Source organism: Chelon labrosus (assembly GCF_963514085.1).
Source record: "Chelon labrosus genome assembly, chromosome: 9".
In the NCBI taxonomy this organism is placed as follows: Eukaryota; Metazoa; Chordata; class Actinopteri; order Mugiliformes; family Mugilidae; genus Chelon; species Chelon labrosus.
The window spans coordinates 12,088,711-12,115,247 of NC_140359.1; the positions used below are offsets into that span (position 1 = coordinate 12,088,711).

The 26,537-nt window shown below is 41.1% G+C and overlaps 1 protein-coding gene across 6 annotated transcripts in view; it reads left to right on the plus strand.

Moving 5' to 3' along the window:
- The window catches only part of trpm3 (transient receptor potential cation channel, subfamily M, member 3), a gene marked incomplete at both ends in the record, with an annotated part of 120,374 nt that overhangs the window by 69,672 nt on the left and 24,165 nt on the right, over window positions 1–26,537 (plus strand). For all 6 annotated transcript variants that reach the window (XM_084552029.1, XM_084552031.1, XM_084552030.1 and 3 more), the window contains 8 exons: window positions 197–321; window positions 1,719–1,890; window positions 12,434–12,608; window positions 13,768–13,891; window positions 21,052–21,124; window positions 25,007–25,107; window positions 25,252–25,386; window positions 25,485–25,535. In XM_084552029.1, the coding sequence (XP_084408155.1) occupies window positions 197–321; window positions 1,719–1,890; window positions 12,434–12,608; window positions 13,768–13,891; window positions 21,052–21,124; window positions 25,007–25,107; window positions 25,252–25,386; window positions 25,485–25,535 (956 nt within the window). The remainder of the gene's footprint in view (window positions 1–196; window positions 322–1,718; window positions 1,891–12,433; window positions 12,609–13,767; window positions 13,892–21,051; window positions 21,125–25,006; window positions 25,108–25,251; window positions 25,387–25,484; window positions 25,536–26,537) is intronic.

Here is a 26,537-nt window from a genome sequence, read left to right on the forward strand (position 1 = left end):
GTGTGTGTGTGTGTGTGTGTTTGTGTGTGTATGTTGGCTGCCATGCTGCAGCGTGCCACACTTAATAGATTCTGTTTATCCATCACAGCAAACTGTACCATTATCTGCCTTAAGGTTGTGTATTGATCATGACAAAACAAATCCTTATATCTGTCCTTCTCTACAAAAACTCGTAAACATTTATGCACACACACAGGGGTCATTCGCCATGTGGGTGATGCACTGAAGGACCACGCCTCCAAGTCAAGGGGGAAGATCTGCACCATCGGTATTGCTCCATGGGGCATCGTTGAAAATCAAGAGGACCTAGTTGGCAAAGATGTAAGTCACTGAGCGCACATGCTTTAAACTTGCTTTGTGTGTGTGTGTATATATGTAAAAAAAAATGTCGCATGATGCGATCCACAATTCCCAAAGCCTGCAAACTGTGAAAGACGGCTTATTAACTGAGATGCTGAGTAAGCTAATCCAGTCTGCATCAATCTCCCACTTGGGTAGCTGACGACGGAGCGCATGCTGACTCATTCAGATCACGAGGAATCAGTGTTATAGTTACATTTTCATCTCAATCTGTCCAAAGGAACAATTCAGGCAGAGACGATTACTCTGGTGGCTAAAATGAGATGATTAAGTGCGGAGGCTTGCTTTTCATGCTTCATTGGCTTCAACTGTATGCCTGATGAGTAAAGGAGTTTACATCAGACTGTCAGGCGCGCCGCCAGTGCTGCTGAGAAACTCTCGATAGTCTTGTATGATATTGGAGTGTAGTAACTTTAATAACAGTAAATTAAATGTTTTGCTGTTCTATATATGTAGGATGCATTTATTTTATAATCTACTGCCCCTTCTCTTCATTCAGTACTCTTCAATAAGGCAGCCACGCCACTGGTAGTCTGTGCTAGTCCTTGATATCAATCGCTTCACACTGTAGTCCTTCTTCTGAGGGCTGGGTTCCTTTACAATCTGCAGCGTTAGAAATTTCTCTTAGTTAACAGTTGTAAATTTTGTTTTTCTGCTTAAGGCTCCACTCTACGGCTAGTTATTGTAAGCTACTCCGTCTTTATTGCTGTAGTTGCTTACCTCCTCAGCTCCGGCACGTCGATGTAGAACGGCTCACTACCTTTGCAACAGCATGGCAATGTCGCCATGGAAACAAAACTGAAGTACAGAGAGATTTCCCTGGTGACGATTAGCTTAATCAGTATTGTGTGAACGCATTTGGCAAAGGCTTGAATGTAAAAGTCTCGATATAAAATCGTGTTAAAGCATCAGAGTGCCTTTTTGAATCATTCCAAAAACATGTATATGGTATAGTCATTATGTTCTGGTAAATGCTGGTTTCTTTCAAATTATTTTGTCCAGTGTGTAACACAGGCTTGCCATTAACCAAGCCCAAATCAAGATAATCCCTCAGATAATCACGGTTAAGATCCACAGAGGACCTTCTACAACTGAGTGGTTCTCTCCTTACAAACTAAATTGAACTTCAGGCGTAGTAAAACCAATAGACTGTGCCTTTAATTGAGATTCTTCTAAATGACAACATACTGCAATGTTTACCAAATTCGTTTTTTATTTAGTTTGGTGCTAGCAATGACCTTGTTGAACCACATTTACTTTGTCAAGATACCACATACCCCTGTCAGTGACATTAACATATTCATATATATATTCATAGTTCATATGTTAACTATTAAATGTTGTCCTCCCTTGGCTAGGTGGTGCGCCCATACCAGACCATGTCCAACCCTCTGAGCAAGCTGACGGTCCTAAACAGCCTCCATTCCCACTTCATCCTGGCAGACAATGGCACTACGGGAAAGTACGGCGCTGAGGTCAAACTTCGACGCCAGCTGGAGAAACATATCTCCCTCCAGAAGATTAACACGCGTGAGTAGAATTTACTTTATCCGTCTGTCAAGGCTTTCTGCCAAACTGACCTACTTACCTTAAATTAGAGGGTGTGTTTTTAAAATGATGCAGCGAGTGATTAACTACATAATGAAACTGTAATCCATATTTTATCAACTTCACCACTCAGGGTTAATTGGGTTCGCTCTAATTCAAAGCTGCAACCAGATCATCACCTGCTTTATACTGAACACATGCTGTCAGAGAGGGTATTTTTAGCCGGCTCGATATAACTTGATGAGCCTTTGAAACTGTCCTTCCCTTTAGGAGGAGTTTATTTTTTCCTTCAAAGGTTTCTGACAGCTCAGATGAACTCTTTCCTCAAATAAATCTGCCTGTTCTCTTGTGGTGGAGTGCTTACAGCTACCAAATACAGAAATAATGGCCAGCAATAAACTTGTGTATGTGTGCATAGTGACACAATGTGCACCTAATGTGCGCTAAAGGCTTGAAAAAATTATGCTAGTTTTATCAGTATTTCATACTTGATAGTCCAGACTAACAAATCATCCAAAACATTTTAAATCATTGTGCTGACTTCATATATATTTAAACTGACACATAAACAATAGTATTATAACATACTGTTGCTGTAACTCAACAGAATTTTACTCTCCTCTTTATTTTTTTGTGCAGCTCCAAACACGTTTTTATTTTCCACTTTATTGCACCAATAGTACACTGTGCTCATAAATGGTTGCAAGAGTGTACGTGAATGCTTGTTTGTGTGTCCAAAGACATAAGTGTTTGTGTATCTGAGTCTGCAGGGGTACTTGTTTGTCTCCGTGTAGCGTTCATCCACCGCTGCGTCCTGGTCACATTGCATTTCTCTTCTCAGTTTTCAATTTTCACATTACACCTTAGCTAGAAGCCGAATGGATTTGAAAATGCTTTTCTCTGTTTTTCTATCCCACTCTCATTCTCTCACACACAGACACAAAGACACAAGCACACACAAATCTCACTGATCCCCTTTAAATACATTTCTCAATAGCCTCTCGCAGCCAGAATCAAATTTGAGTCAGAGAATTGCTGTTCGCAGCCATGATTTGTTTGTCATTACCTTCTTTTGCTGTCAACATGAAGCCATTTTGTATTAATTTTCTCACTGTTTGGTTGACAGGAGCGCACACCCCTACGCCTGCTTACTGACCCAGAGTGTCAGTAAGCAGGATGTATTCTTAATGTCGAGAGCAATGCCATGATTCAGACCATGCCTTAGTCGACGCGGTTTCTGTTCATTGTCAGAGCTCTGACGTTGCTGATAGTGACTTCATGTCGGAATGAAAACCTGTTTTACTTCTCTACAAGTGTTACCACTGCCACCGTCATCCTCTTAACGCCTTAAATCCAAGGATTTAAGAAATGTTCCCAGGGTTGTAAGAACACACAAATGTACTTCCTCCTTCATCCACCATCCAGTCATGTGACTTATGGACTTCCCTTTGTCATCCTATGCCTGGACTGATACAAAAGGGGCTGGGAAGGCAAAGGGACGCCCAGTTGTCATGCCAGCATCTAATGCACCATCTCTAATTCAAATCCATCCTGCGATTATCTTTATCTTATATTTAGATCCAAGGTGAGCACTAATATTTGTGGGGATCTACTAATAAAGCAAGGTGAACAATGACCATGTGTAATGCCACTGACTACCCATAAAAAAGGTCAGGAATTTGTTTTAAAGTTGGAAGAACATTTGAAATGATTCATACAAAGCACACTCACACAATGTAATTCTGAAAACAAATAAAGAAAGTGAGTAAATTGTGAACAGTTTTAAGCTTCTTAAAGTGTCGAGAATCAATTCTGTTGTAGCCGTGAGGTATATTACACAGCTTTTGAACAACACACACCGTTTGTGTCTGTGTCTGTATGATGTACTGCATCTTATTGCTGGGTGTGTACCTTTTACTTCCTGATTCACTGCTGTGGGGTTTGCAGTCAAGAGCAATTTCTTAATTTGATTACCTGTCCATGGTCAATCGAGGACTGCATCAATTTTCTTCACAGCGGCGCTCTCGTGGGATCTAAGTGTGTCCTGAGGTGCTGTCATGAAAAGGAGACTAAAGACAGTGAAGAGAGGAAAACGCAGTTCAGCGTGAATGGCCCTACATGTGGGTTGTAGACCACACGTAACCACCAGCTCTTATTTTTCACACAGTCCCACATACTGCACATAAACACAAGAAGAAAGACGTGTGGTGGATAGATATGCGTAATCTCCCCCTGTGGTATTTTTGTGATGTCTGGGCAATCCTGTAGCTAATCCTACTGTGCCTGTGTGTGAATTTCCATGCAACGGCTATCACCATGCAACTGCCAGAAATGCTGTGGCAATCAAATTGGCTTAACAATATTATGACACAGTTTTTAAAAGTGGAAATCAATCCTATGTAACATAAAGAGCAAACAAACAATACTCACATCACATGCACAAATACGACCACTTTAGAACCATGAAATGAACCTAACACTCGTGTCTTTGAACTGCGGGAGAACCTGCACCTGGAGAACCCGCACACAGGCACAGGCACAGGCAGAAGACTCCGCACAGAAAAAAATGTGCTCACAGAAAATTGTTGTATCGCTGTGCCGCTCATTTTACCAAAATCCTGCTATATTTTGATATTCTGTTACCAGAAGATAATTATAGTAATTTTGCACATGGCACATTCCACTCTGAATGTACTTACCATTGGCATCTGTCAAAACCCATCACTGGGGCTTTAAAGGTCTTAAACGTCTTAACACCACATTTGGGGACAGAACCTGTGTTTTCCCTCTGCTTACTTTTTCCTCCAGTCGTTACTGTATGTATATTTGATGTTGTGAAAGTGGTCGCCTCCTGCGGTTTTGTATCCTCTTCAGTGGAAAGAGCACTGGATAGGAAAGGGACCGCGTGGAAAAAAAGTCCTAAGACAAGAAACGCGGGTCACTTCTGGACACGCTAGCGCTAATGCTCAGTGCTGTGAGCTGGTGTATATTCACGACCCTGTCATGAGTTCGCCAGCCAGATGTAGTCTAACTTGATAGGGCATGGACAAAGATGTAGATACAAATGTCCCTGGATTACCGTGACAAGGGATCAGCTCAAGCAGCATGACACTTGACTTGACTTACCAAGTAACGGTGCATGCTCATTGCATAATTAAATACAAATATAATTTTCAATTTAAAAACAGACACAAGGGCATTTCTTTCTCCTCCTCACCTTTTCCTGAACCTACTGTCAGACTCAAAGACGGAGTAAATCAATGAAAGGATTGGCGCCGTTCGACACTGTTGACTCAACCACTGCCCAGCTCTTTTGACATGTCTCAAGTCACAAGTGTCTACAATGCCATTTAATCACACGCCTGCCTCAGAGAGAGGAGAACTGAGAGAGATGGAGGGCAGAGTTTTTGTCACTCTGAAGACAGAGAAAAGGGACTGAAGGCGAGAAGCAAGGGAAATTATAAATCATAAAGTGAGAAGTAGCAGAGGAGGAGACAGTGAATCAAGACATTACCTGGACCTGTCTTCACTTGAGAGGCTGTGAGAGAAAGTAATTGAATAGGCTTCATCTATAAATTCAAGTGACCACTGAGTAAATTAATAAAACCCTGCATCATATTCGCTGTAGCTCTTGTCTACATAGACATTTTAAATTGAATGCGTAGGCCCCACCCAAACAGAAATAAAATATACGAATTTGTGCGAGTTTAGATAAAGTCGGCCAGAATAAACAGTTCACCTTGAGTATGTCCCCCTCTCCTAAATTACTCGAGATATTGACATGGGTGCATAAGTACTGTATGTTGAGTGCGTGCACGCAGGCGTGTGTGCGCAACTGCGTAACCTTCACTGACCCTCCTGTGACTGTGGTTTCATTAATCACAGCATACGTAAAAGAAGTAGCTGAGGTAATTGAATCCAGAAGCCATAAGGCCTTGCGTTGCAGATTAGCCATGACTCTGTGACCTCCACCGGCGCACATAGAAGAAATTATAGTTATAGCTATGGTACATGGGAAGTCAAGGAGATTGTACTTCTCCCGAGGGCTGCACATGCCTGGACAAAGTCAGTTTATGAATGACACCCTTACTGAACGTGACTGGTCAAATAAAGCAACTAATATTCATTTTTTACAGTCCTCTATCTAAAACCAACGTTTTTGGTGTGGATATATGTGCGCAGGTATTTACAGTGTCTGGGGACAGTTGAAGTCATTTGGGGTGAGGTGTGTTTATGCATGAATGGATATTTAAAAAAAAAAAAAAAAATAAAAAAGTCAAAATAATAAAGCTGAGCCACCAGAGTGTTCAGCCCTGTGGTGCAGAGATAACAGAGTCACTAGTGGGTTTGATACCAGACTTGCTGCAGGTATGGTTCCAGGTTAGGGATGTGCATGGATGACAACATGTTATGTGGTGTGGAAAGAAAGTGAGTGCTGCATCAGTAGTGTGAAATGTGATAAATGTCTTATGTAACTGTAGAAGTGGTTAAAGGGTCAGAAACATCCTAGTAGATTGCTCATGTATAAATAGTGTAGTCTTTCTCTCTGAAATGACACACATATTCAGTGAAAAACAATGGACTATAATGGACGCTGTAATAACTTTGTGCTGGTCAATGTAGCTAGCTATTTTCGGTGACCAGCTGGAGCGTTGCTGGGTGTACATAGGAGGGGAAAGCACCGTTGATTTACATTGATACTGAAAGGAAGCAGGCAGTACTTTGTGGTGCTTCGGCATCTGACAAAGGGGACTGTAGCATTATGTTGATAGTGATGTTTTTTGCTTATAAGTCATTTAATGCCAGTGAAGAGTAGAGTTACGTTGTATTCCATTACTTAAAGAAAGCCAGCCAGGCTGAATCCAAAACATCTGGCAAAGAAAAGTCAAGCGTACTTGTCAAAGTGTCAAATTCACCTACTTGTTCACACAAGTGCACACATATTCACACACATCTTGCTCAAGGACACATTTTCATGTGGTACAACTCACTACACCTACTGAGTCACAGTCACCCACTAGGTGGAGTGGGTAGGTAGAGATTGAGGTATAAGGTCGCAAACTAAAAACTCATTTATAATTGTTATTAGAATAACAGATGTTATTTATAGTTAAATCTGCACTTCTATGTACACTTAAAGCCCCACTCCTCCTATGGCACTAAATACATTTTTACTTGCAAAAGTTTTACTTAAAAGTATAATCCAGTTTCTTCAGTATATAAAGGTTATCAATTCATGAGTACACAATAATATACATCGATCAGGCATAACATTATGACCTAATATTGTATATGTGTACAATATGTATATAATATTGTAATATTGTATAAGTCTCTGTAGGAGTAGGAGGTGTAGGAGTTGTGACTCATCAGAGAATGGACATGGGCCTTCTGAGGGTGTCCTGTGGTGTCTGGCAATAGAATATTGTTAGTGGGAGTCTTTGGGTCCAATGGGTTGAGTGGATGGGCCTCTGTGGATCAGGCTTGTTCCAGTGCATCTCACAGATACTTGATCAGATTGGGATTGAGGGAATTTGGAGGCCAGGTCAATGACAAGATCGTTTTTGTGTGTCAGGCTGCATCCTGCTGGGGATGGCTGCTGCTATCAAGGAGTGTCATTGCTATGGGGTGTGGGTGTCTGGTCTAGGTGGGTGGTACATGTCTAAGCATCCGCATGAATAGCAGGTCCAAAAGTTTCCCAGCAGAACATTGTAACAAGATGGTCAATGTTTAATAATGTTGTGCCTGATCTGTGAATAGAATAGAAATAACTTTCAGCATGACTAAATGTGCTTGTCTTTATAGCAGATAGAGCTCTTTTATAGGCACATATGCAAATCACCACACAAATTAATAGGGTAAAATTCCTTTAACCCAAAGCTTTAAAGGTCTTCTCTCAGTAAGTGACACCATTCATGATTGATGGTCTCAGGCTCACTCTGCCTGAATGTTCAGAAACCTGACTCAACAAAAACCTGACTCAACTCACTGTTACTAAGGTGGCACAGACCATCTGATTTAATCTGAATTCATCGAGTAGGTTGTCAAAAAAAAAAAAAAAAACAGGATATTTTGATGTGATGCCACAACATGACTGAAAAAGTAGTGTTTGAGAGAGGCTTTGCCCTTTTTATGTTCCCTACCTCCTAACCCTTTGTTCTGTAGCCTGTCGAGTCCTGTTGGCTTCACAGATCTGATGTTTCCTGTCTGCTTTAGCGGTTGCTGGGATATTGGTGTTTATGTATGTGTGTGTGTGTGTGTGTGTGTGTGTGTGTGAGGGAGTGAGTGTGACTTTTTATGTTTTATTTGTTGTGGGGTTAGGGGTGCAAATGCAAGGACCCACATGCCGTACCACACCTCCTCCAGTCAAGCTGATACTAATTTGACACATACGAGGACAAATTCACAGACATTGGCACACACCTACGCACACACAGACACACGCACACGCAGAGCATGAGTCACTGCTGGATCCTTAATTAGGACCATTTAAGCATGTTATGTGTGTCTCGCTTACACGCTACTCTTTCCCTCCCTAATTCCTTCTGTTCCTCGTTACTTCCTCGGCTCCCAGGCTGGATAAATATAGAAAATTGTGGCCTTCAGCCCCCTCCTTTTTTTCTCTACTTTTTTTTTTAAATCTAGAAATAAGGTGCGGGCACTGGGTTTAAACTATGTAGGGAATAGACGATTATGTTATTGGATGTGATGTGTGAGTGTGTGAATTTAGCATACACTCAGTGCAGGGAAAGTGGTTGTAAGGGTTGAATACATTGAAACAGACAATACAAAGGGTGCAGAATGTACTGTTGAGATGTTTTCTATGAATATATTTTGTAAATGTATCATTATATAATACATATAGTTATGTCAAGTTTAGGTATAAATTATTTTTTTTCATCATCACACAAGAGATGAATATAGATTCGTCTCTAACGCAGATGTAAAGATCGGATTTAAAAGTGGCATTTACAGCTCAGACGCCCTTTACTCTTCTTTATTGATTTTTAGTTACTTAGAAGGAATCATAATTAGCAGCTCCCTCGCATTTTCTCGCCATTCATCGATTGCTTATTTGAGTGGAGAGCAGAAGAAAGAACGGTTTCAGAGACATTGTTTATGTATTACAAATATCTGTGTGTAACTCTACATCATGTTATATATTTTGTTGACTTGTCTGTTTATATTATCACAAATGTTTCCAACATTGTCCGAACACAGCGCAATATACAGTTTTGTTCAGAGTTAAGGGTGTATTTTGTTGTGGTCACCTGCCAACGGCATCATATCCCCTTTGTCCGTTTTTAGTTGGACAGTTGGGATTACACAGCTGGTCTACCCATTGAGTTTTCCAAATGACTTTAGCTATAGAGCTATACAGATAGTCATACCATAGTGACATGACTTGAAAAGACGCATGACCAAACATCACTTCAGACAGACTTTCATAAGCAGTGATGGTGAAGATCCTACATATGTTCCTATGCTACTTCACAACATCATCAAACTATTTTGTTTGCTATGTTTATGATTGGGAATTAGAAGCAGCAGAAATTACATACTGTGCATTGTTCAATAATAGATGGCTGAGTCCAACAGACATGAACACAGAAAGTTTAAAAAGAAAAGAGAAACAGAAAACACAGACATAGAAGGACACAAAACAGTTTTCTCATACTTTATTGGTGTTTTATTGGATATAAATGGATAGATTAGACCTCAAAATCTGCCTCTAAAATAATTCAAAGAACTCTCAACTTTCTAGCAATGGCACGATTTAATTTTCTAGTACAAGAGTACAAAACAAGTACTGTAGAAGTTGGCTGACCATTAACAGTGCTATGTTTAAGACTTCTTTTTCAGCACACAACAAAAATTCAGGTAAGTCCTTGGAAAAACCTTCCACCCAGATGTCTTAAAAACTAAGTTCCTAGCATCAGATAGAGAGAGATTACTAATTGGATGATCACAATTATAGCAATCAAGGGTAATAAAATGCAAAGACAATAAAACTGTACTAATAACATGTTTTCATATGCGTCATGTGGACTCACAGCAGCAAGCAGGAGAAACTGTTTCACTGTGTGCACTGTGGACAGATTTTAATTAGAATCAGAGCCACCAGGTTTTGATTTCTCACCCCTATTTTACAGTTAGTTCTTAATACTGAACTTTTCAAAAAGAAAACATGTTTTTCTTTTCTTTATACACGTTTCAGGATGAACTATTATGCTATGTTGTCAGTATAAGCCAAAGATAGAAAACAGTCAAGCATGGCAAGCTCCACTGTCAGCAAGTCACCTTTCATTTAAGTGCTTTGTCTTAATTGCAGTGTCTTAATATAAAACTACTTATATTTTACATTCATGTAGAGTATGTCGTACCTTCAGATATGGAAAAGAAGAAAACGTGCTAGCCCCTCTTGTTCTCACTGACATTACATCTTAGAGTGTGTTGTCGCAACACACCTGAGAAACCTTTATTTCTATCTAATCCATCCTTGGCAGTCCTCCTGCAATCTGGCAGTCCAGGCATCCTGCACTTATTGCTTACAGTATTTATATCTGATCATCTAGTTGTTTGTCACAAACTTTGCACCCCCATGAGAAAATAATTTATCTGTGGGATTAAGGCAATGGAGAACAAGACAGAAGGAAAGCTGATCCCAAAGGGATACACTGTTAATCACTGTACAACTACAAAACACCCTGCATGATGCACATTACGCACAATGCAGCAAATTGCAGAATTGTCAGGTGATAAATAGAGTTTTACATACATACTTTTGCAAATTAAGTATTCAGAAATGTCTGTTACCAAAACACATCCATGTTCCCATAGGAATAAATGCAGTAGTTAATTAGCTAATTAAAAAATATATAACCATGAATGAGAGGTCAAAAGTCATCCTAAAATGTGTGCGCTGGTTTAGGTTAGTCAAGAGAATTTTATTTGATTCGTGGTTAGTCTATGTGTCCGTGTCTGTGTCTGTGTGTGTGTGCCTCTATCTGTGTTGGTGTAATTGTGTGAATGTCTGTGTGTGAGCGCACAGGCAGAATTTCCTTCTGCCAATTAGTCATGACGCAGCTGTGCTTTCCCCTCCTCATCTGCTCTGCGGTGGGTTTCAGTTGAACGATAATCTGCTTTAGATACTGCGGCAACGCCTCATCATCAATATCAATGCTTGATCTGACGCAATGGCGAGCTCACACACACACACACACACACACACACATGTAGATAGCGACAGAAATAGAAACGGAAGAATCAAGATACAAAAACTAAGTCACTAGTCCGCCTCGCTCTCACATTCTGCTCTGGTTTTGTATGGTCGTGTGATGTCTTGTGTCACAGTGACGTTCTACCTCTTTGAAGTAGGCAAGGCCCCGAAAATATTCTCCTTATGTAACTGTCCCTGTTGCGAGGCCGCACAAGGCTGTGTGAGGAAACGCGTAATGGTGGGGATGCTACCAAACCGTTGAGTGCGCTTGTGTGAGTGTGTGCATAGAGTATGCGTTTGTATGTGCCCATTTGTCTGCGTGTTTGAGAGACATACCATGCTCTCTCCTCTGTGAATTATGCAGACCAGGGCGGGGGTACAGGACGGGGAAGATCAGGCAGTTACACAGCTTTTGAATTAGAAGAGCCAAAACACTCTGTATAAAACGTAACCACATTAAACAGAGTGGGAGGGAAAGGATGAGACTGGAGTGACTATGGGCAGAAAGACTTTAGAGAGGAAGACAGGATGTGAGACAGCACGAGGGAAGAATGGTTTAGAAAATGGACTGGGCAGAGATCACTAAAAGGGAGTAAGAGAGAATGGGACTCTGGGGTTTACTGGTTTATAAGCCGATGTTCAGTGGTATAATGGGAAATAGAATACAGAGAGGAAAACAGAAACTCGAAATAGAGAAGCAAAAATAAGCAAAAACAGAACGAAAAATACTTTCTTTGAGAGTTTGCCAAAAAAAACTTTAAAAACTGACAAATGAAATTTTACTATGTTCTTCTATAGTTTCACCGTGTACAGATAACTCACCCTCTAATCATGCGTAATGACACTGATTAGCCTGTGATTAGCAGGCAAGGAGTCGTTTTGTGTGGAACATGAATCAGTGAAACCCTCTTTCTCTCTGACACACGCTCAGACACACATGCACATATCTCCATGGAAGTCAGCACAAAGCCAAAAGAGAGCTGGATATTTTTGGAACCAATGGTTTTTGAAAACGTGTCACCCATAATTAGAAAGTGTTGTGACAATAGACTCATGTGACACCACAAGTGTCAAACTTACACCTTGTTTTTAACAAATTTAGAACAGTTTTCTATTTATGGCTCCCGTATTTCTGGTGTAGTGATGTGTGTTTATCACTTCTGTTTTTTCTCACCTTAACTCCCTTCTTTCTTCCCTCTTTACATTTCTGTCCCTTTTTTTCTGCAACGTTCCTCCCCTCCTTTTCCTCTTTGCAATCACTCTTGGCTTCCTGTTCCTCCTGCTTCCACTTGTTGTCATGTGCAGGTATTGGCCAGGGTGTGCCGGTGGTGGCTCTCATCGTAGAGGGAGGCCCTAATGTCATCTCCATAGTGCTGGAGTACCTCAGGGACACTCCTCCAGTCCCTGTGGTGGTGTGTGATGGCAGTGGCAGAGCCTCAGACATCTTGGCCTTTGGACACAAATACTCTGAGGAGGGAGGGTATGCACTCATATGTGCATGTTATGCTTTAATGCAAGACAATACACATACATTATTTAAAATCTAATTCAGTAGTTTTATGGGATCACAATATCCAACAATATTTATGTGTGTTCATTATTAATGTGTCCTTCTGTACTTGTTACTGTATAATAAGTACAATATAATTCAGCAGCTATGACAGCTAAGACATGGCATTGGAATAAAGTGACTTGAAGAAACAGTTTTGATCTACTACTTTAAAGGAGAAGTACTGTTTTTTACAACCTGGACCTTATTTCTGGCATAAAATACGGTTGTTTACTCACCCATATAACTTTTGTGTAATTGGTATTCCTTCGGGAGCTATTTAGATCAGCGTATATCCATGTAGTGGGAGTGACTGGGGCACCGAAACGCAGCCTCTGCTGCCGCGAAACTCGTTCATTTCACCAATATTTTATTATTGTACGCTAGTGCTGTTCCCCGTTGAGTCCGGAGTTACCTGTTATCATCATCCGAGGTCAGTAGATTGACCTACCGACCACGGATGATGTCTTCTGACCAGGTGCGCACGACGCTCAGAGACGACATCATCCGGGTCAGAAGGTCTGTTATCATCATCTGTAGATTGTCTGTAGATTGACCTAAAGACCCTGGATGATGATAACTCGTAACTCCAGACTCAAAGGGGAATAGCACTAGCGTACGATAACAAAATATTGGTGAAATGAACGAGTTTCGCGGCAGATAATGTGTTATTTAGAGCCTGCGTTTCGGTGCCCCAGTCACTCTCATGCAGATCTAATTATCTCCCGAAGGAATACCAATTACACAAAAGTTATATGGGTAAGTAAACAACTGTATTTTATTCCAGGTCCAGGTTGTAAAAAACAGTAGTTCCCCTTTAATATCACAGAACTAAACAATTTGTCGCTATTCTCAAATAAATTCAGAAATGTTGCACCTTCATTTGTCCAGTGGCAAAAGAAGGCATCTTGCAAATCCACATCCCACCAAGGACTCAGACAGACAAACAGTCCCAGTCAACCTTGGTTTCACTTACTGACAAACAAATCTAATTTGCCTGTTTTCCTGTCACCGTTTGCTTCTCTTTACCTCTACCTGACCCCCTTCCTGACTCTCTTTTTTCTTTCTCCACACCTCTCTGCCTCTGCAGAATAATTAATGAGTCTCTAAGAGACCAGTTGCTGGTGACCATCCAGAAGACTTTTACCTACAGCCGCACACAAGCCCAACATCTGTTCATCATCCTCATGGAGTGCATGAAGAAGAAGGAGCTGGTGAGTCATTCTCTTTAACCGACACACGTACACATGCATAACATACACATTTATAATGTATTTGGATATGCATTGTAGGTGTGCAGATGCAGAAAAATGAAGTTGATGAGCAGTACATGAAACGTTAAAACTCAGACATGCTATTAAACCCCTAACAATGCCAAAATGTCACCATTTACTTAAGCCTTGATGTCTCCGGTTTATGAAAATGAAAAATATATGTAGTGGGTGGAACAAAATGGATTTGTCAAATGGAGCTTTCTCATCATGAAACTTTTATTGAAGCAATTATTACTCGATCTTTTATGTATGACATGTAATGTTAAGTAGATGTAAATATATTCAGATTACCTTGGGGACCAAACGGCCTCCACCTTGAGAGTCTTACCCCTTTGGCAGTGTTTTAAGTCAAGAACACGTCACGTCAAGCACGGCAGTGACACACACACACACACACCCTCCCTCTCTCCTGGGGAGGAGTCCCTGTCCATTCAGAGCACAGCCGGTCTAATGAAACCATTAGAAATGCTCTTAAATGTATGTGCATGTGTGTGTGTGTGTGTTCCTCTGTGTGTCTGTATCCTCAAAATGTACAGTTCATCATTAAAGTTAATGGGGGAAGCAGTGGTTTAAGATTAATAATGAGGAGGTTACATTTACAGTTAGGGGTAAAGCTTGGGCCAGCAGTCATTATAGATAATCAGTGTTTCTCCTCTGCATGTAGCAGCTGCACTCTGCTGCTGCTGATGATTATGAGCACTGACTGGGCCTAGTATGAAACGAAAGAGACACGACCACACACCAAACAACAAATACAGGCAGGCATGCACAGTGACGTCACACGTTTAGCAGTCTGTTTGTGAGCGTCTGCAGCAGCTGGCCTTTAAACTCTTGAGAGTGTTGATTATCACCACAGTGTAGACAGGTAGACTTACCTAACCCTCCTTAGTAAGTAATATCTACCCAAGTCTGTTACTGAGATCACTTCTTTGGCGAATTAAATTGACTTTAAATGAGTTACTGATAATATGCCAAAGCTGCATTAGTTGCTGCCATTGTTTTCTTGCAGTGGTCACTGCTGCATTGCATTGTGGGATATTTGTGCCAGTATATGGTGCTTGCACACTATAATATGTTCACAGAAATAGTATGTATTGCTGGTTACATTTTTTTTATGTACTACAATATACTACATAGCATGAGTATTGTAAGGGCAGACCAGCCGTAGTCATGGCTGCACAGCATGTAAGTGGATTGATTAGACCCTCAGTGGGGTTATAATGGCCGACTGATGGTCACATTTATTGACCTTCTGAACAGAATACACCAGACCAGAACAATGTGGTGTGAATCATTCAACATGGAGCAGCTGTAAAGTTCAGATAATCGCATGCTGCCTCTCCTCTGAGCTGAGCACCAAAAAGTGTGTCTCCGAAAAATTATCAGTCCACAACCATGCTTCACTTTTGCATTAACATATGTGCATTATGAAGACCAGTTAGGTATCTTTTGATGTGGCTGGCAGGGATTGAGTATAAACATTGCATACGGTTAAACCAACAGTTAAGTCATACAGGACTCACCTTTGTATCAAATAAAGAGTCATATTTGACTTATAACCTTTACAGTGTCATAAAATGTTTACCAGTGACATCAACAGAAAACTCTAATAATGTATTCAGAAGCAGCAAATCCTCTTTTTTGTGTGTCTTCCATAAAAAGTCAGACTTTTCTCTAAGGACACACACTGCAGTCATTAGTATCCATGCACCGTGCTGTGAGTCGCTAAAAGCCGAAGTTATGTGTTAATTGTGGTTTCTGGGAAATAGAGAAGTAGAGGCAGCGTCTCTGTGCTGTCTAGCACCTTCCTAGCTGAGGTGATTTTACCACTCTCCTACGTATCAGCCTGATAGGCATCACATGGGCAATCCCCTCCAGCTCGCACTCACACCCTGAATGTAGAGATAGAGCTCTTCTCCTTTTTCAGCTGTCTGGCTCACAAAACAGAGCCTGTTTTAATGAGTCCAGCTGTCTGCACACATGGATAATAGCTCCCGCTTTTCTTGCTGTAAACATTGCCCCAAATGCCTTTTTGCTCTTCAAGTCCTTCGTTTTACACATGTAGCTATAAGGATTTATTGTGCACTGAGAACTGCCCTGCAATTTACAATAGTTTGTGAGACTGGAAAGGAGATTCTGTGTGAAAGAGTTTCCATTATCCTATGAGTTCAGTTAACCTGTTTTATAAGGTTTTAGTAAATCTGCAGATGTCTTGCAGTAATGAAGTCACTCAGATTCAGTCGATTTATGATCAGTTTAAATATTCAATTGCCAGATGAAACTGCACAGTGAGTGCTACACCCCTCTGAAGCCCCACTGGCCTTTTCAGTGGTAGTGCCAAGTGTCGTTTGGTGATGCATGGGTTTGATTACTTTGGTGAGCCACACCCGTGAAGGTGTGAATGAAAGGCTTTTCTATATTAAAAAACAAAATCTAGCTCACCTGGCTGAGTGGGAGCTGAACAAACTGAGGCTCCAGTCCTCAGTGCAGTTGTTCAGGTTTGAGACCTCTACGGATCTGTCCAACAAAGACCTGAAAATTTTGACTAAAACAAAAACAGCAAAGACCAAATTTGAACAAATTGTTCAGCATGTCCCCCAGTCACCTAGCTACTCTGTGCCTCGTCTTCTGTGTTGCTAACAGATCACGGCCTGTTTGTACTGACATCCCATGTTAACATTCTGGTCAGGAGCCAGGTCACAAGGCCAGGTTACATAATGTGTCGACTCCTTTACACTGGCAGCAAATGCAAGTTTATCCTGAGTCAGTGCATCCTTGTGCAAGGGGTACATGTGTGAGAGAGACTATGAGGGTGTGTTTCTCATTGTATCTTTTCCAGTATGCATGTGCTTTCCTTTTCTTTTCTTTTTTTGGCTCCATGGCAGGAAAGGCAAGAGTGGAAAGAAAAGTGAGTGAAGGACACTGGATGGGATCATGTATGAGAGAGGGAAACAGAGTGTGTGTCTCCACTCAAGTGCAGAATAGGAAGAAGATTTAAGAAAGTCTGTCTGTCGGTGTCTTTATTCATGTGGACATTTTGTGCTTCACCTATTTTCTCGGTGCCTCTGCTTTGTATATAAAGATTCAGTAAACATGTAATCTTCAGTGTGTGCACACTGAAACACGTACGTAGGAAGCATCTGTGTTTTATGTCTTTATTTTACCAGAAGCGGAACACACACGTATTCAAACCTTGTAACCATTTTCTGCCACAGTCTGAATACAGAGTTATAATTAATAATGATAACATTACTATGATTTCTGTAAGGCAGAAAAAGATAAAACTGAGAGTCGCTCCTTGCCGCAACAAACAATAGTCCAAATGATCTGCGTTATCCTTTAGTTTCGAGTGTGCTGCCTCATTTCGCAGTAAAATAAAATCTGTTCTGATGATAGATTACTACAGTCTATGGCAAAAGGAAACAGAGGGGAAATAATTGCTGAATCTAATCAACGTCTAATGTGTAAGCTCTTGAGTTGTGCTATGAAAGAAGTTTTGAGAAGAACGCATATGGCGCATGTTCAGGCTAATAAAAGTAATTATTGGACTAATTTATACACATCCTGTTTCTTCTATCTCTTGTAGACACTTTCATATGAATGTCAAACAAGTTCACAGAAAGGCTGCATGTCTTTAAATATTGTCACAGCCTGATGACACTTAGCTAAAAATGTCTTATTCCAGCGTTATGTCTAATTGTGCTATGTCTTTCCACCTCTCATTCTTCTTCGTTGTGTCTGTGTGTGTGTGTGAGGGTGGGGTGCTGGTATCTCTGAGGTTGGTATAAAAAATTTAATGTGGATCCGTCCTTATATGTTTAATTTAGATCAAATATTGAAGAGGTACCACCAGCCCACAGTGGTCCTCCGCTTTCCTGACAAGAGAAACTAAGAATGAGTAGTAGAACGAGTAGGAGGAAGATGAGGACAGCGAATGGAAGAGGGACTTAAATAGGCAGAGAGAGAGAGAGCGAGGGGGGAAAGAAATGTGGGAGATGGTTTGGGTGGCTTTTAAATGGAACAATGAGGTAGAGCTAAAAGTCTGAGCTACAAACATAGACAGAAAGATAAAATTCCTCTGCTGATAATCAGCAGGGCAGTTTATGAGTTTAAAATTTCATGACATAGTTCCCTCTTTCCTTTGTTCTGGCTGAGCTGGAGACCGTTAGTTTATGGTTTGTGCCAGAAATAAATAGATTCACATCTAAATATTTTATGCTTAAATTCACACAGATGAAATGAAACCATCAGCTTCCACCATTGTTAATGTGTGGGCTACGCAAGATGCTTTAAAACCTCTCTGGACTGTTTGTGTGTATGTATTGCACATGGGCGGTGGCTGCCACGTGTCTTCTATGGACACGTACCAGCATCAGCAAGGTCTTTGTCTGTTAAATGAAGATGAATGTTTTGCAATCCATTTGGCTCGCCGGAGTGTGAAGAGCAGTTTTCTGTTCCTTTGAGCGCGTAGCTCAGCGCCTCTGAAGATGCTGGATGCCTTCGACAGAACTCGGTCGCACTGTGAAACGTAACGCTGCTTTTCCATCTTCAATTTGTCAACAGCGAATCTTCCATGTGGTTTACACACACTTCCTCCTTCCTGCTGGCTCATGTATGTTCTCCCACCCCTACCTCCTCTCATCTCCCTCTTCTTATCATTCACATCCCGTTCCTTCCTTACTCTTGTGTTATTGTAAAAAGACAGCTGGAGTGTAGAACAGATGGGCGAAATTATACCGTGAGTAAAAACCCCTTCCACTGTGCTAAACTTGTTTGCTCACAGTAAGTACTCAAGAGCACCTTTGCTTGTACTCTATGAAGAAAACAGATGAGGGAGATGCTGTCTGTTTACCTTCGCCCACACTTATTGAAGACTCTCTGTGGGTTTGCTGACATTAAACTAGCAACCTTGCAATGTCGCAGAGGACATGTTGGTCGCCCTCCGAGCTGTAGAGGCTCTCTGATAACAGGTAGTGCATAGCCGAGGGGTCACCTTGGGGTGTGTAATTGGAGGACGTGAGGAGGGAAGAAGAAGTAGAAAGTTTGTAGGCAAAAGATGGTGGCTAATGGCATGCTAGTGGGAGGCAGCTTGGAAGATTGGTGGTTGGAAAAGATGACATGTTAAAAAAAAAGGGGGCTGAGGTAAAGGTAGAGAAGCAATACAAAAAATGGGGACCACCTTCTATCATCATCTTTCATCTATCACGCCATAATCCATCTAAGTCCTGATGGAAATGGAGAATTGTGTGTGTGTGTGCGTGTGTGTAGAGTAACCCTCCATTCCCCTATAATGATAACTGCAGGGTAAGACGGAAAAGTGGCCACAACAGAAATCTGCACTGATTGGATTAAATTAAGCAGGCGTATGACCACACGTTTTAAGACTGTCGATAGCCCTCCCTCTTTGTCTCTCCTTCTCCTTCTTTATGTGGAGTGATACTGAACTGATCTTGTTAGGAGATCACAGCTTTGCATACATATATTCTGACCTCATCTCGTCACTACTTGAGAGCGCGCAAGACTGCTCACAGGCTCTTTGTGAGATCATAGTGTTGTGCGTTTAACAGCTGCCTTCCTAAATGCATTAGGCTTAAGGCAAAGATGCATTCTAGCAAATCATTTTCAAGCCAGTTACCAACACTGTAACACAACACAACTTGGAGAAGCAAATCAAATTACGCACTGCCCCAGCGACTCATTTGTGTCTCTGCTGAAGACAGTCTCAGTCGATACGTTCACGTCTCAGCGCACTCCTATTTAACCTGGAGAAGGGACCTTTGATTAGACAGCCATGTGACCACCACATACACATAAGCACACACACTTAAAAGCTGCCCTTATTAGCGATTGCTTTTACAATACTTGACACGGGTTACATAATGCCTCACTGTTTATATCTTAGTCAGGGAGGAGACATCACGGTGTGCACATGATGAATGAGTCAGCCCAACAGATACTGTAAATCATCTTTGTGAATTGAATTACTTTTGCGCGTTTATATTAGTGTGTAAAGGGAGAAAGACAGAGTGAAAAAGAGGAGGGCTAGCCCACAACACTGCAGCATTGCCAAAGGGAAGCAACAGCAGCGGCAGCGGCAGCAGCAGCAGCAGCAGCACCAAAGCCTGCAGATTCCTGGAGCTCCACGAAATGAAGCCATTTAGAGGGGGGAGATGGGAAAGGAGATGGGCTGCTGGGAGGGAGGTGGGAGGAGATGGATGGGTGGTTGTAAGGATTAGAGGAACAGCTCATCAGGCATTCAGAACACGCGTTCCCCCATAAACAGCTCCCACAAGGTGCCCTTCACGCATGCACACATTTGAGCGTGTGTGCCCCGCACACATGTACAGTATGTGCAGGCGTGCTCACTGTGTAAGAATTAAAAAAAATGCAGAAAATCCGACAAATTTCTTTGACTTTCCTCTTAGCTGACTCCAGCTTTCATCATTGCACCATTAGTTTATCTCACACAATATATAAAATATGCAGTTAGAAGATGCATCTAAATACACAGATGAAGATCTAAACTGGTTGCAGAGTAAAATATTTCCTTAAAAGTCTAATCAAAAAAAAAAAATAAAAAATGGAGGACATGGCAGAAGAAAAAGAAGAGGGCGGTCTACAGTAATGGAGATCATCAGTAGTTCATATTCATTCGATCTTCCCCTTTTGTCATGCTTCTACTGCGGTCCTCCTCAGTTCCCTCCTCAGCAAATCTCTTCATTTCCCTCCTTCCAGTGAACAAGCTGTATGTGGGTTTTGTGGTGTTCCCTGCTCCAAAGAGAAGGGAGCGGGGATACACTACAGAGCAGAGCAATTCATCTTTTCTCCTGTCTCCCATCCTCTGAGCTCCTCAGATGGGAGAGAGGCATTTTACATCAGCATATGAGAGCACTTCTTCTCGAGATGTGACTGAATTTATTTATGCTACTAGCCTTGATACACACTCAGACAACAATGGGATTCAAGAGTAAAGCCACAGTTTTGCTTGCTTAGAAAAAAAAACAAAAAAACACCCCATTTCACAGACACACTCACTTGTGTATCTCCTTGTCTGTCTGTCTGTTTCTCTCTCTCTGTGTCTGCCTCTCACTCTCTCTCAGATAACAGTTTTCCGGATGGGTTCGGAGGGTCATCAGGACATTGACCTTGCCATCCTCACTGCATTGCTCAAAGGTGGGTGTGGGCATTTGTGTGTGTGTGTGTGTGGGCGGGCTGGAGCATGAGTGTACAGTACAGTAAGCGGCTTCCATTTCACTACCACCTCGGGGAAAATATAGTTGTTTGGACATACATAAAAGGATGAGCATCCCCCTTGCTGTCCCAGTTTAGGTGTATGTTCAAAGCTTTTTATTGTTACGGTTCATAGCTCAAGAACAAAATATACACTCTACAGCAAATTTGCTTTTGCTTACATAGAAAAGAAAGTTGTGGATATATGGTGGAGTCCTCTGCATGTCTAGTTTAAGTCCATTGTTCACTGGTGTGGCTCAGTAACTTCTTGTCCATCACATGACCACCCAAAAAACAAACACATATCCAATTCCCATTTGTACAAGTTGAACAAACTATATATTCATTTTAATTTGTAAGCCTTACAGGTTCTTTTATTACCCTTGGACACAACCACACTAACAGTTTTCACTCTTCGTGCTATGTAAGTTGAATGCCGCTACAGTATATTTATTGTACAGACGTGAAACATGTCCATTTGTTCCTTTAAATAAAAGCAGGCTCCAGTTTCCAAACAGCTAAAGCTTTAAAGTCCCTTTAGCTTACAGTGAGTTAATGTTTCAAACTTGGCATGCTAATAAAAACCTGCAGTAAAAATAACACCTGTACAATCATGAATTAGTATGAACACAGCTGCTCATTAGCTCTGTAGCCAATAATTACAGGAAGACAGCTAATAAATTATGAAAAGTGCCATCTCTTTTATACCACCTCTTTTAAAGTATGTTTTTTTTTATTTGTCTTGTATTTATAAATTAGAAATTTATGAGGTCAATAGATACTTTGTAAAAGGGATGTCACATTAGGTTTTAATTTCACTGAACTAACTAAGCACCTGCATTGTGGGTTGTATTGTCCAGTTCACACTAAAAGTACCTTTAGATGTTGGCACAGGTTTACAGGTAATGTTACATTCAGGGGCAATAGGTGCAGGCAAGCAAACAGTAATTTGAAGGCTCATATCTTTGTGGTTGGCTTCCTCCACATATGACCCTGCAACACAAAATAGTCAGCATTGCAACTGTGTCACACAGGCTTGAGGCATGGCACAGGAAGCTACATATATTTAGCAGAAGCTTCATGTCCACATGTTGTAACAAACTGTTATGTATTCACCAATAGGGACAATGAATTAGATTAAACTGGGTTACCATATTGAAAATCTGTCAAGTGTAGACTTATAAATTAAAGCCTGTATTGTTCTCCATCCTACCATGTTTACTGTTTCCCATACTACTCCTCTACACACATACTCATGGATCCATGCTATCGATTGGTTGGTCAGTAGCTTGTATTGATTACAGGGGCTCTTGCCTCTTCCAGTAATATGACCCACTGGACTTTAGAGTCTCATTCTCTCTCTCAAACAAACACCTCTGCATGTGAACACAGGCGGCACACACTCATGCATGTGTACAGAGTCCTGTGGGACTGCTTAACAATTCAGAGCATATGATTGACTATCTCAGGAATTGTTCTTCAGAGAAACATTTCGGTCCTCAGAGATGGCGGAAGAGACAAAACTAGGGTTTGGAGAGGGAGAGAGCGAAAGAGAAACGTGTTTCCAATAATTTATGATGCATGTCTTTGGCCCATGCATCACTCCCTGATCTTTACCTTCATCTGGGCTTATGCTCTGTTATTTTTCTTATATATGCATGCCTCACGCATGTATTCTGTTGAGTGAAGAAATGATTTGAAATGAGAAAAAAAAGGTAGAAAGTAAGACAGGAACACCAAGAAACCTGGCAAGAAATGATTTATGGTCAACAGCATGAGGGTCATTTTGTGTACCAGTCTCATTCTGCGGCTGAGTGAATGAGATGTGTTAAGGCTTTTAGTGTAAAATGAAATCACTCACATCGTGCCTGAGAGCTCTTTTTTTAAAAAAAACACTGGATTAGACTCCTTTCCCAAAGAACTAAGCTACTGCCTGGAGCCCAACAAAATACAGCACAGTCAGGAATACGTGGTGCAGAGAGAACAGAGCAAGAATAGGTAGAAAGAATAGAAGGAGTCAGTGTGAGGGAAAGAGAGGGATTAAGAGAGGAGGGAAGAGACAGAGCCGGAAGGAAACAGTGGCTAATGTCACATGGTGTAAGTGAGGGGAGTTGGGTGTAATTGATGGTCTGCTGTCTGAGGTAGTCAATATCCTGAAGATTGGGTATATATAAACTTGGCTGGCTGCAGTTCAACCTCCCTGCAGGCAGACAGAATACCGTCACAGGCCTTTGACAAAGCATTACCTTTTAATATACACATATCTCCACTAAAGCTCCTATTAGTGGGAGTCCGTCTGAACTCACACCATTAAGCTGCTGTACAGGCCTTTGAGTCAGATAGAGCGCTGCATAAAATGATGATATTACTGCTTATTAAAAATTACTACTATCTTGTCTACACTCTGGGGCTTACTACTATAGCCTACTTTACTGCAGATTAAAAAATAAGTCACAGATGAATTGGTTCCTTCTCTATCTTATGTCTTCTCCCAGTATGCAGGTGAATGATTAATGTGAATATCAGACTTGTGACTTTGTGTTGGATCTCCTCACTAATAAAACGTTAACTAGGTATGCCAGTACAAAAGTGAACAGCTACAAATAACATCTCTCAGGTTAACTGTGAACATTTAAATGAAGCTAATGTTTTTTGTAACATATTATATTGAAGCTGCAGCACATTGTATTGTGCAGGTCAGTTAAAGGTAGTGAGGTTTATTTGATATTTTGAGTCAGACTAAGATTCAGATTGTTATAAATTATTATACAATCTCATTTGTAGGGTGTTTCCCAAGTAACAATTTAATTAACAACATATTTTGATAGGGTTAAGGGTTAAAGTTTTATTCATCTTCTTTATCTTATCTTCCAAAAGAGGAAAGAGTGAGATAGAGAAAGGCTCACACTGTAGGTAGCAAGTGTCCCTGGATAGATTTGAATCACAGACATTGCTGTTTACATTTTGAAGTTAAGATCTCTCCACATTTACATTTTCCAGCCTGCCATTTAACAAGCAACAACGCGACAAAGCAAAGCTGTGACAGTGATGAGAGAAATTACTTTTCTTTCTATCTAATACTTCTCTGTTACCCTTATTGTCAGTCTGCCCTTGAATCTTGTTAACAAGATGTCTTTCCTCCAGTATTACATTTCGCTAATTCGATCTGATCAGAACACAGAACACCCGTTTTTCATCTTCTATTTCTTTGTGCTGTCTTATTCCTCTTCTTCTGACTACATTACAGGTGTGTTGATGTTACTAGAAGACTTGAGTACTGTAAATGGTTTTCATGGGCTCAGAAAATCAAACACATTCTATGCAGGGATGAGGCTGAGTATTAAATTAAGTTTGCACATCAAAGAAAAAAGGACTTGCCATCATCTCCAGTGCAAAGATGTTTTCTTGTCTATGCGCACATGTAACAGGAACAGCCAAAGGCAGGAACAGAGCAGAACCTCCAAAGTCTGAAGTTGGATGGAACGGATGCATATCATACAATTTTCCCACCCACCCCAGTGCATCAGCAAAAGAAACCGTCATTAACAAACTGGGCATTTCCAGTTTAGCAATTAGTCGTTTAAAATAACAGAAAATTCATTAAATTGGCACAAGGAATTGTAACATCTAGTCCTGTGTATTGACGAAAGCAAAACAATTTTGACTTGAAATTATGTACAAAGAACACATCTCATTCCCATGTATATACTGTTCCTTACCAGTGACAACACACGTGAACATCACATCACAATCAACCCTAAATATAATTTTCTGTAGTTGTCTCTCAGTTAAAACTTAATCATATCTATCATATACCCACACTAGGTGCCAATGCTTCGGCCCCGGACCAGTTGAGTTTGGCTCTAGCATGGAACAGAGTGGACATCGCACGCAGCCAGATCTTCATCTATGGACAGCAGTGGCCTGTAAGGAGCACATACAGTTAAAACCACCATGTACATGCTGCAGCACTGTCTCTCATTTTTGTTTTTATCCAGCACTTGAACTCGAATATACTAAAGAGTATGTATAGTATATATTAAATGTCTTCTCTCCTCTACATGCCTTAGGTTGGTTCTCTGGAGCAGGCGATGCTGGATGCCTTAGTCCTGGACAGAGTGGACTTTGTCAAGCTGCTGATTGAAAATGGAGTCAGCATGCACCGTTTCCTCACGCTTTCCAGACTTGAGGAGCTCTACAACACGGTACTAACGAGCACACTCACGGTGGTGACAGCATGGCATTCTTTAAAAACATATATTACATGCCGTATTATTTCCTCCCCTCCCCCATTTTTCAACAGCGACATGGACCATCAAACACGCTGTACCACCTTGTCAGAGATGTCAAAAAGGTATGAACATCACTGCCGTCCTTTTAGCTCTGTGGCTGTTCGAGCACACTGTGTGGGAATGTTATGTATTAAAGAAGACATGGTTGACTACTTAGAGTTTAAGTTGCTTTTTTTTTTTGCGCCTTGTGTTGTTACTCTGTTTGCATCAGTTTGTGTATCTACATTCTGGTAGCCCTAGTTGCTGTTAAATGCAAATAGAGGCCGGCTTTTCTCTTTCAGCTGGAGTTGCGGGCTGCAGTGGCTGTGTAGAGCTAGTATGCACGACTCTCATCCCTCTCATGACTGTTGCGCAATTTACTCTGTTCTTTCTCTATGGCACGCACCACCATGGTAAACAAACGAAACCACATGTTATAACTTTAGCTTTATCCGCAGAACTTGAATTTGAGAAAAGTGAGGCCGCAGTGGAACTGCTGTGAAGTTAGTGAAGACAAACACAGTAGACCCCCAAATTATTTCTCTTATAGTTTTGATCATTATTACTAACACTAGTTTTTATTCTGGTCTTTTTTAAATTGACTGTCAGCTGACTCCTCAAATACTGTTATTGCACAATCATTTCTGCACCAGGGGTGTGTTATTTATGTGTTTAGATGAAGAAATAGTCTAATCTTCTCTCTCTATATATCTATAAATATATAGATATATATATATCTATATATACTGTATACATAGGCGCCGATTTCTGTTTTCTTCCGTGGGTGCTCATGAGCGCACGCCCTTTAAAAAAAACACAAAAAAAAAACAGCCGTTTCGCATTTCAGAACCTTAGCAAATGGACAGCGGCCGACATGAACACACATGCATAGACTCGATACTAAAGCCGTAAAGTAGGCTATTTTTCAGGACAGCCCACTCTTCAAAAATACAGATAGGATTGGAGATGAAAGGTTGAACTAAACGCGATCAGCTTCGTGGGAAATTAAGAATCAATGCCACTTGTCTGGCACACGTGGGTGCTCAGTATTTTCCGTGGGTGCTCGAGCACCGGAGCACCCACAG